An 11,659-nucleotide genomic window follows, 5' to 3' on the forward strand; every position below is an offset into this window, starting at 1 on the left:
CTCACGACTGCTGGGGATGACAGGGTAACTGAACCATCACAGCAAGAAGTAGTTCGGCTGTGAAGGCGTGAAATACTGAGTGAACTCAATCCTGGCTTTTCGACTGCTCCAGCCAACCTGACAAGTTCTCAGCTCCCGTGCCTCTGAGTTGCATGGCAGCTATTCGCCGAAAGGGTGCCACAGCCGAGCTATTTTTTCACATCCGCGTCCTACTTCAAATTGATGAAGCATTGAGATTCCGCGCCCTGGCGTTGAGGAGTAACTTCTGCGTCTTGCTCAGTTCATTTCAGTAACTAAGTTCTAATGTCCACATCAAAGGAGAATGGAAACGAAAAGGATACTTTGGTCTGATTATCGTCACCAAGTAGGGCTTGGAAAGCTCGTATCCTGAGTAATGAGCTTGCATATTGTTTTCACGTCTTGTTGGATTCTAATTTTGACTTCCTTAAAACAATAGCAAAGTTCATGAAGTATCAATGTCCACTTATCCTCAGTTCTTTGTTCGTTGATGCCCCTCTCTACTCCGTTTCCACCCTACAAGGAACATCAGTGCATGTGATTCTACCCACTCATCGTGCTTTGTTCTTCCACAGGACAATACCAGTCGGTATGAGCACGGCTTTGGACGTCCTAGATATACTGGATATTGATGATCCTGGACCTAAGAAAAGTATTTTTGATAAGGATACCCTGTTGGCGCGAAGGGACAAGGTACATGTCCTGGTTACCACTTTCATCTAATATCCTGGGTAGAAAAAGTCAAAGAGTCAAGCTTCTCAGCCCAAACGCCCCGAAAATGTTCCTCGTGAAGTCTGGGGGCTTCATTCGACATTGAATAAGTAAGCCCTGGTGATACTTTCCCATTTTGTTTTTCTTCGCATTTTCAGTGTGGATTGTCACATCTCGTTTGATGTAACATCCTTTTCCGCTATCAGGATCTGCTGCCGATAAAATCTGCAACCCATCCAACCATAACGCAGTTTTTATTAACCTTTGAGTACTTAGGTACTTAGGTCCGAAATGCCATTACTCACTGCCGGAAGGAATTACATGCCGTGTCTTGCATCCTCTTGTCTAATTAATCATATTAACCAACGAAGATTTGATATTTTTCAGAAAAGACTTGCATACTAACATGTACTGACATTACAGGGCCTAGCAGAGTGCACCACTACAGATGTCCTCTACTCGCGCGTGATTCCCCATCGCATGAGTAGCAATGCGATCTTTAGCACCAAGCTAGCGTCGATAACCATGTAAACATTAATACATGTAACACTCATACCATTAGATATCGTAAACATTCACACAATAAAATGCACATCGAAATCAGGCCAAATTACATAAGGACAACTCAGTACTTTCTTTACATCGTTCCTCTTTTTTAAACACTGTTCTCACGCGAAGCCGACAGTTGAATCGCGGACATCCACGTGTATATATGGGTGTATGTCATCAAAATTGGCATATATAGGTTAGGTCCCAGTAAAACACACGAGCTTAGGTTCACCTCAACAACAGACTGTTTTAGAATACGATTGCCACTCAAAACCACAAAACTATCACGTAGTCATAGTCGGCGGTGATTTGCGGTGGCTTCGCTCAGCATCCTTTTCTGGATGCAACGCGTTTTGTGCTCATCCCGGGATGAATCCATCCTGCCACCATTCATATCAGTAAAATTGGGGGAATGAATTCAGACGGGTCACAAGTCCGACAAACTATGAAAACTATTTGTGCATTGAACTCAAGATTCTGCTATCGTGTGGAATCAGCTAGATAAGTAGACCTTGCAGTGTAGAGTGAGTCGTATCCAGGATACTGTGGAATGGCAAACCACGGGTAAAGATAGGTTTATTCCGCATGATAGTGGTTAGGTAGAGCGTGAGCTGCACTCCTCTCCAGGTCAGTTAAGGCGGCTCACTTACAAGGCAAGCCCTGTCGTTTCTTTTTTACTTACAGTTTTAGTCTGAGCTCATATGCGCTAAGCTACTTGCCGAGATATTCTTGTTCTGAACCCAGCCTAAGCTTCTCGATTGTTCCTGTCTAAACTTGACCCGGCAGTATCCGAACCCCTGTGCTTTTTATGTGCACTGCACTTCCGCGTCGAAGTGGTGAAAAATTACAAACTGCAGCTCTTGCGAGCAGAATACGAAAGCCTCATACATCTCGTTCCATCCTTGTTTGTTGGGACACTGGAGGGGGTTGAACTTTGCTGTTTTTCCGAAGTATTCATCTTCCTGTCCACATAATACTTGACTCTATTTAAATAATCGGTCCTCGCTTTTTCGTCTAGTGAATTACCGCCACTGATGCCTACCGATGATTCCATCAAATATCGACAACCCAAAGCTGTTATTGGGGTCGGGCGCGTCCGTCGCTGGCACTGGACACCATTCACAAACCCAGCGCGACAAGTGCGTTTAAATCCATCCATAGTTCTGACTGGTATCTTTACTTGTCAGACCATTTATTCTCTTTTTGCACCATATTTTTGTTTTTCTTCCAGGATGGGTTGGTTCTCTATCACTGGCGTCGAGAACGACCGGAGGGCGAACCAGAAGAAGAGTACCCCTTTGCTCGATACAACAAGGTACACTATAATTTGTGTGGCATTTGAAGCTTTTGGATTTATTGATGCGGATTTGATAGGCATCAAAACTGTGATAGTTTAGATAAGTGAGCAAACTGCGTTTATCATAGCTTCGTGGGACGTTTTCGTTCACTGCAAAGAGAAGCATGGCCTGTATCGATGTCTGTTGCGGTCCTGGAGTTAGTGGATAGACCATGCCGTCATTGGGGGAATCTCCAAACAACCGTTTTAATGCTGTATTTCACTTTGATTGCCCGTTTTTAACCGTAATGTTAGGGTTTTTCACCCCGTATACACTACTTTTGTACCGAATACATCTGAAACAATTGCCTGCAGGAGAACATGAGAAGTCGAAATTATTCCTGACCCTCATGGATGACCCTGGAATTTCTACTTCATTGACGTCTATAGTAAAGTCGCGAATGACCCCTGAAAGACTCAGTTATACGAGTACCCTCGGTCCTATTGGGGATAATCAAACAGACATGTAAAAGGGCCGGACACATGACTCTTTGCTGAAGGGTCATAAACTTTTTCTCTCCATATAACGATTCGAGTGCGTGATTCGTTCGGTCGGTCAGGTCTTCCGTGAGGACAAAACATTTACTGTCCACCAGTAGTCAGCTTACTGTCTGAATAGGTCAACAGCTATGCAACTGGCCGACGCTACCCGAGAGTGACGGGCTGAAATTGCCAAAAATGTTGCGTGTAATACCCCTCCATACCCACTTGATGAATTACAATCAGCATAAAAGCACCCATGTGGCTAAGCTTTTTGTAAACCCACTGCATTTTTGCCGTCTTCGAACTATGGTTGACTCCCATCTTTGAACACCTGTTAGTGCCTGATGACTTATTATTCAGACTACGTGGCCGATAACCCGATTGGTTCGTTTGTTCTGTTAGTCTTGAGCTTACGCAAAAGTCAGATGATACCTAGATTCAGCCGTGGGACGAACGAAATAACTATTTTTCACTAGTTACCACGCCCGTTTGTTTGATTCAGTCTAGTTAGCTGAATAGCCTTTGCTGTGTGCATTATCTTAGTTTGTCGTCTCTGTAACCTTCTGTTTCTTCAGCACGCTACCATACCTGAGTACACCCCAGAAGAATATGAGTCTTTGCTACAGTACCCAAAGTGGAATGAGGAGAAAACAGCACACTTGATGGAACTAGCCCGTCGTTTCGACTTGCGTTTCATCCATATGCGGGATAGATGGGATTCAGAGAGGTTCCCTGGACGCCCTTCCATCGAAGACTTGAAGGAACGATATTATGGAATAGTTGCGATACTGGACAAAGTGAGTTAATTGTTCACCGTTTGGTAGTTACTGAATTGATTCGCTCAACCTGTGCTCCCTGTTCACAGCGGATTGTCCTCAGTTGCCCGTTTCCTCGGAACCGGTCCTTGCGAATATAAAGATGGAGTAACTGGGTTGGGTGCTATTTTGGGGGTTGTAGTGATTTTCACTGTGTATTTTCCACTAAGCATATCGTGATTAAGGAGTCGTGAGTGGAAAATGCCGCTCCTTTTTCGTAGACCTGAATTTTCCCGGAATTCGATAACAGTAATAAAGGTGTTCTGTGGAAGCATCGCTTAACGGATGAGAAAGAATGACTACTTCCTAAGACCAACCCGATTGGCTTCGTACCATAACAACAAATCTTTAGGGTCTCGCATCGCCAGTGATGTTATTTTCCATAGCGATGATGATCTTATGAAACTTAGTCAATACGAACGTCTTCGCAACACATTCTCTTTTTAGCTTGCCTATCTGAGCATTTTACTCATCAGTCGCAACATCTATCGAATCAGCATGATCCTCTGGCTGTTTTCAGTTGCGGTATTCCTAAAGTGTGTGAAATTTTGTAATGACGCTCCTTATACGAACATGTAGCTGTGTATGCCAGTCGCACAACGTAAGCCGTTCATCCCTCCGCCTTATGCCCCCCTGCCCAGTGTGCCCGAATTCGCATTTTTCCGGGATCCTATATTAAATACGCTTCATTCTGGAGAGACGGATAGCCTATCTGTTTCGACTAGTGTGCTCAACCACGTTTTTACGGGTGGTATTGGTTATGGGAGTTGACGGATTCACTATTCAATATCTTTGCAACTGAATTCTTATTATTGACAGAACAATTGGATGTTATTCGATTAGAATTTAAGTGTATAGAAGCGATATATCATGCTGTACGGTGAACCTGTATTCACCTGAGATAACATTACCACGGGGGAACGGATTTGCAGAAGAACGTTTCGGAGTGATCAGTCCAGTAAAACCGCAAATTACAACCAGTCGCTGTGACTATTACCCGTAACAGCATCTCTCCTTTACCTAGACCATCTGTGCTTTATTGATTTTTCAGTTAGTAGAGTTATCGGTTCCCTCTGTGTCCTTTGGTCAGGTTCGTGGAACCAACTTGTCCAAAGGTTTACGCTATGACGCTGCTCATGAACGTCGTCGCAAACAGCAGTTGAGCTTGTTGTATGGTCGCACGAAAGATCAAGTGGAAGAAGAGCAGCGACTTGTCCAGGAACTGCGGAAAATTGAAGCTCGTCGCCGTGAACGAGAACGGAAAAAGCAGGATTTGCAGAAATTGATTTCTCAGGTTCGTGAACTTTCTCTTTGGGTGCCATCGCATAGGTGGTGTTCTGTTATACAGTTTCCTTGCTTGGTTTGTCCGGGGAGGGAGAATTCGACATTTTTGCTTATCCTACTTACTCCGAGTCGAAGGTTTTTACTTATGTGGCTCGTCCGATGACTTCCTTGTTTTTAACTGTCCGTGGTCTGTCCGCAGTCTGGTCAGAGGTTGGCCGCCGGTAGTCTCACCAGTGTTGCCGACCACAGTGAGATGATCCTACTCGGCTTCACTGACCGACAAGAACGATGTGGACACACTTTACATTGGTGACTGAAATGTCACTATGATACGATATTATGCCTCTTCGCCGCTCGTGATTACGGCCATTCATTCGCATCACCGTGAGTAGTCAAAGGAAGTGCCAACTGAGCAGGTTTGGATATCATGTGAAATTGTAGGTGTATTATCCTAGCATGTTTGTTGTTGAGTAGGGAGCTGGCCGAGACAGTTATTTGGAAATACGCCCGATGCGTACTTGTTGTCTGTCTTTGTGTGCACCAGGCGTTCATACATATGGCGCGTAGGACGTCTGGCCAGACTGTTCGATTGGGCTTCGATGTTGAGTGTTAGTTTACCTTCTTTTGTCAGACAGAAAAGGTCGGGTAAGTCAGTAAAAAACCGTTCGCGTATCGGATTACACGGGAATCCACTTCGAATGTATATTCGGCAGAACGCATTTCGGGAACGCACTGGTCACGCTGGAGCAATGGCTCCTGACTGGGAGGGTTGCATTGGAGAGAGTACTGCATGTGTATCTATGGGGACGCCAACATCACTCATCATCTGACATAGATCTCTTCTGGATAAATTGGTTCGCAGTACATGACGTTTTGTACAACTTGACCGATTCAGTCCCTCCAGTAAGATACTGCTTTATTTATTTTAACTACTCCTATTTGTCATCCTCTTCCATCCTGTAGGCGGACAGTTTGATTCGGGATCAAGACGGAGGCACTGATCGTCCGGTTGGAACAGTAGATTCCAGTTTGGAAGCTTTGTTTCCGCCTGCGACGCAAGCTCCAGGAAGTGCATCTACTGCAAGTTCTGCCGCTGGTGCGCAGCGGAAACGAGCCGCTTTGCCAGTATCTGTACCAACCAGTCTGTACTCAGTTGGTGCACCAGACAGCTCGGTCAGTTTGACTGGTTCGCTTGGTGGTACCGGTGATCTGTCAGCTTCGTTAGGTGCTGCTACGAGTACGGCGAACTCCGCTTTGGTGAGTTTATGTCCATGTGGTGAAATTTTTGCGTGTCCATCTTTATGTAAGTGATTTTCCCGACATATAATTGTGGGTCATCTCCAATGGCCACTGCTTCATGATTTGAGCGACTGGGGAGCTAGTCACTACTCTTCCAGAGTCTTTACTGATCTTCCAGGGGAGTGACTCAGCTCCAAATGCCGGGATTTCGCATAGTATCAAAGGCTTCAGCAGAAATATGATCGCAGAGTTTAACCATTGTTCGATCTTCAACATGAGTTGCGCCCGTAGTCTTAGTAGCAAAATCCACTACACCAGAGATAACTCATCAGATTCAGATATCCGTTTTCTGGTGACAGCAGGGTACGACCATTAATGTTTTTCACCTGTACCTCTTCCCATGCCATGTCACTAGCTTGCTCGTTCAAGGCTGCACTAAGTATGGCCTTTGAGCAATAGGCTGTCTAAGACAGAATGGTCTTGAAATGGAAAACTTTTACTGAACTATTGTTGATGGTCTGGCTTGCAGACCAGCTTGGTGGTACACAGCTTTTCTCCTACCATAAAACCTGTCAGTTATCCCACCATTGATATCACGCCAGTCATTTTCGTACGAACTTGACTGGTGGAACCTAACACCTATCTCGCGTCAAAAAATAAATCACTGGTGCTTTGGCTGGGGATGAAACGAGGCGGTGCATTGCATGACAGTGTGGGCGACGTTTACATGGCTCACTACAATTTTCCTCATCCTTTGTCTGGTTGGGTGACAAATTTCAACTGGGCACCAGATGTGTCGTAGGAAAAGGTCTAGGTTAAACGAACGTACGCGATTGTGCCCTCCTATCACACAGGTGTCTGACTGTACTGAAGATTTTCCTCTCATTTTGTGGCGCTTGCCGCTAGTTCCCCAAATGCTGGTTGATAAGCAGGTTAAAGGCTTGGATGACGAAATTTTTAAAGAATGACTGTCTCCTGCCTGGCCGAATTAGGCTTCAGCTGGGTTTCATGAGTGATCCTGTGTGGTTAGTCGTACCATCGGTTTCTTTTGAAGAAGGGGGTAGATCCCTTCACAACTAGGAGAATCTCCTGAAGGTAACAAGGGCTGCAAATTAGTTTTTTGCCGTCCAAAGTTCGGGGCGCTTTGGAAAGTCTAACCTTGCAATCCTGTTCGTTGCCTCCTGAAACTGATCTTGTGTACCCAATCCACTGGCGGTGTCTTCGCATGTTACCGTGTATATTTACATCCCTGATTTCCCTCGCCAGATTTTGTTCACCCATTCAGTCGGTGTGTCGATATATGACCACCATTGCATTAAGGCAAACCTATGGAGTCATTGGCGATACTCTGTAAACGATGAGTCGGAGTGAGTGTCGTTTTGTTAACTACATGATTGGTGTGCACACGGGTGTGGATCTATCGGAATATGATCACCATAGCGGTTGACAGCTGTTCCCCTCCGACCGGGCTGCAAGTGGCCAAAAAGTGAGGCAACGGCCTCAACGATCCAAACCATTTTACCACCATGACAGGTCAAATGGAAGTGGCTGATTGAAACCTGTTGATATTATCTCACGAGAGGCCCGACAACACTCGATGTATCCCCTCAATAGGTGGCGCCTGTCCTTAGTTCTGATGCTGTACTCTACTATCTTTTATTGTATTGACCATTTTCAAAGAACAGACTGTAACTGTTGAAACATTAACCTGTGCAACATGCGTAGTAGTAATAGTAGTAACTACAGAACTTTAGCGTCATAACTATGTTATGGCAGTAGAATGTTATTAGAACATCATTATTTAAAATTTCTGTCGTTTTTTGCGTTACATCTACCTAGGTACTTCCGCCTCACTAATTTCAATCTGGTTAGAGCGCAGATTTACTGACTGGAAGGTCCGTGTTTCGAACCCGACCTCTGCCTCTCGACTTCTGTCCAGGTTTGGGCAACCTTGTAGTATCCAAGCCCTCGTGCTTCCTTCGAGTGGCATGGCAGCTAGGTACCGAGGGGAATTACAGCTGAACGATTGTTTATTACTTTACTGCGCAAACATTTGTCCCTGGCTCCTGAGAGGGGCCATCTAGTGGGACCAACCAAAATTGGTTAGAGTAGCTGTCCCTCCAGATAGGAACAGCGGCATAGTAAACCCGTGTTTCAGTTTGCCCTTGACTTTCAAAGTCTACTTCCTATCCATTGTATCCCTCCCTATTGATTCTCTTCCAGGCAAACACATATGTCATCAATTTTCCGGATCCATCCAAAAACCCGGGAGTACACCTACGCAGTCTAAGGGTAAGTTCTGTACGGTTATCCGTCGTTTGCCCTCCGTCCACCAAGGGACCTCCGTAATTAGTACTCATTTTTTGGACACCTAAGTAACTGGTCTTCAATTCCGCACCAACTTAGTTTCGAAACTTCGATTTCTGATGTCGTGATCACCCCTGGTACTGAACAACGCGAGGTTTCAGAGTGTGCGACAACCGTTTATTCCTCATGGAGAGGATTTGTGACGGATATGGTATGAAGCAGCTCAGACACATAGCATACGTCCTGTTGGTAGAGAATGTAATAGACGCAAACGAAACCAGAAATATACATCTTCGCACACGACAATGATCTGATGAGTAGGGTTGAATAGATAAAGGCTGAAGAGATAGGCCAACTCACAGGAGAGCAGCGACATCTCTAGGGTTAATACTGGGGTTTTGAATATTGAATTTAGGGTGACCCTTCCATGCTAGCTCTAACCCTATCCTTAGTTGTACACTTCAATTAGCCACCAGTGTTGTCCGGTGCGAACTCATCAGCTTGTGCAGTCTCAAGAACTACTGTTTTGTTATTCTGGACCTTAGCAACCTATACCAGTCGAGTTCATTTACCTGGAATTTTCACTTTCTGCTGACTATATCATAGTGACAGATGTTATGGACCGAAGTTTGTAGTTTCAGGACAAAAAGGATCATACCATCTAATTAACCAAAAACTTCACGCGGGGGAACTGTCTGTTGCGCGCACTAACAGGTGGTCAGGAAACCCAACGAGTTAGTCCAGTGATTTTTCAGCAAGCCTATTTACTTTTACCTTTTGTGGTTGCGAGGTCTTCCGTCCACGCCTTGAATAATCAATTCATGCACGGTAACTCAATGCAGCGGGCCTTCTGGAGCCATCTTAAGTAGATGAAACGACACAACCAGGTCTCTATCATCGAAATTATCTTTTATCCGTGTAGAAAGTGTTTTGACGCTACAGCGGATAGGTAAGGTATTTTGTTAGTTAAATAGATGGTCCAACGCCTCAAATATAAAGGATTTAATCAGTGCATCCCTTAACATTTTCACTCCGACGAGTGGACGACCACTTGTGTGGCGCAAATGCAATGCTGATTAGTTTTGATGTCGGAAAACTGGTCCTCTAGCCGCCAACAGTTCGATCCATTAGAACAGTGCTGTCACGAAATCGGTTCGAATTTGTCATGAACTACTGAACTTGCAGTAAATCACCGTCAGCTGCACTAAGACATCACCGAAGCTGTTCTTCACCTTTCAAAAGGAGGTTTTTAACAGGCACCATCGAGTCATTTCATGCCTGGACCCACGCCAGAGATCCTTATTTTGAAACAAGCTTGACAGACCAGCCATTTACCTGAGGTTTGAAGCACTCCAAGGCCAACACTGCGCTTTCAACTTCATTCACCATGACACTGTCGATTATATTCCCGAACTGAGACATTTTGGCAATGCCGGTTTTCGCGACGACGGTGAAGAAACTTCCCAGTTTTATAATTTCGTGGATGTAAAGTCGCTGTCCCTCGCACGGTTCAGGTCGATAAATGGGGCAGCCGATTTCGATCGCGATTTGCAATACACAATTTACCGCTATTCAGAAAAGAATGGAACCAGGAAAGCGATCTACTGCTCATCAACTGTATTTAGTATGACCGGTCACGTGTGGTTTTGGTTGACTGCAACAACAAACTAAGGCGCATGCCAAATATAAATTGATGTGATCCTTTGCTTCATTCGATATGGTGCATTCGTTCGGGTAGGTACTTCTAGCTACTCATGTTGTCCAGTTGTTAGAACCGAGCGAGTTGTTACTGTTGGTTTCATATTTCATGATGGCATCCTACGTGAGTCGGCTTCAAGCGGAGCACAGCTTTATGTCTAAGCATTTCTCTAAAAGTGTACGCAATTTTGTGTTCGTTGAATTTAGCACAAGATTGGCCTGACTACTTATGAAACTGACATAAAACAATGCGGTTTCCGCGTCTTTTTAGCGGTGTGTGTGGAACACTGACTTTTGTAGCCTATCCCCTATTCGACGATCCAGAGAGACTTGCAGATTTGTTAACCATGCTTCGTAATAAAAGACATTCTTTTATTACCATTAAAATGCTATCGTCGTTTTGTTTTATTTCTTGTCGGTTCTCGAGTTTCTGTGCTGATCAGTCATCATCGCCATGCACGAAAGCATCCGTATTGACACTGATGTTTAAATGTCGTAACCTAGAAAGTTGTTTTAACATCCTCAAGGAAGAAAGCAGAAAATAGCGGACAACGGAGTGACCTGATGCCATCCTATCTCAGTCATCCTGAGGTATTTACAACTTCATGCTGTCATTCACACAATATGAATAGACGCTGACTGACGAACGGCGTTGAAATTGGTCGTATCCTATTATACTTCCAGCCAAGGTCCCCACTCCGGAAGATGGACTGCTCTAGCAGCATCCTGTCTTTTCGTTATCCTCTTCATACCTTTCGACCAACTCACATACTGATCATCCCTGGATTGTGTCGTTCCGTAAGAGACCCGGAAAGCAACACGAAGTTTCCGTATGGTAGCACATAGCCAATTCATCGTATTTTCTGTGATCGAAGTACTAGATGCACAACGGTACACTGGCTTTCTAATTACCCCGTTACGAATTCGCTGAGGCCACCCAACACTAGCAATGGATCTGGTCGTCAAATTTCTAAAGTAGGCTCAAGTTCTCAGTTTTCCCAGGTGATCAGTCGGGTTTTTAGGTCTTTGTTCAGTTACTCGATTTGGATTTTCATCATCATTGTCAGCTGTAAGAACCGCGTACTGGTCGTACACTGGTTGTAGCTGCCACAGTTTCGTTCACCGATGATTGGGAGGTAAGTAGCTGCGCATTTCACGCGCGAGCTGGTAAATTGGTGCATAAATCCAGCACTGTCAGTGAGTTGTCAAGCGGGGGTGG

The 11,659-nt window shown here is 44.8% G+C and overlaps 2 protein-coding genes across 2 annotated transcripts in view; one reads left to right on the top strand and one right to left on the bottom strand.

Annotated features, from left to right (window-relative positions):
* Nucleotides 1-593: 593 nt before the first annotated feature.
* T265_13472 (hypothetical protein) overlaps nucleotides 594-11,659 on the top strand; it is a gene marked incomplete at both ends in the record, with an annotated part of 18,300 nt that continues 7,234 nt past the window's right edge. Inside the window, 8 exons of the mRNA XM_009169021.1 lie at nucleotides 594-711; nucleotides 754-839; nucleotides 2,297-2,417; nucleotides 2,510-2,593; nucleotides 3,673-3,894; nucleotides 5,003-5,206; nucleotides 6,160-6,453; nucleotides 8,659-8,727. Of these exons, the coding sequence (XP_009167285.1) occupies nucleotides 610-711; nucleotides 754-839; nucleotides 2,297-2,417; nucleotides 2,510-2,593; nucleotides 3,673-3,894; nucleotides 5,003-5,206; nucleotides 6,160-6,453; nucleotides 8,659-8,727 (1,182 nt within the window). The remainder of the gene's footprint in view (nucleotides 712-753; nucleotides 840-2,296; nucleotides 2,418-2,509; nucleotides 2,594-3,672; nucleotides 3,895-5,002; nucleotides 5,207-6,159; nucleotides 6,454-8,658; nucleotides 8,728-11,659) is intronic.
* The window catches only part of T265_04308 (hypothetical protein), a gene marked incomplete at both ends in the record, with an annotated part of 5,595 nt that continues 2,202 nt past the window's right edge, over nucleotides 8,267-11,659 (bottom strand). The window contains one exon of the mRNA XM_009169007.1: nucleotides 8,267-8,430. Within this exon, the coding sequence (XP_009167271.1) occupies nucleotides 8,267-8,430 (164 nt within the window). The remainder of the gene's footprint in view (nucleotides 8,431-11,659) is intronic.

This window comes from Opisthorchis viverrini, assembly GCF_000715545.1.
Source record: "Opisthorchis viverrini unplaced genomic scaffold opera_v5_69, whole genome shotgun sequence".
Taxonomy (NCBI): Eukaryota; Metazoa; Platyhelminthes; class Trematoda; order Opisthorchiida; family Opisthorchiidae; genus Opisthorchis; species Opisthorchis viverrini.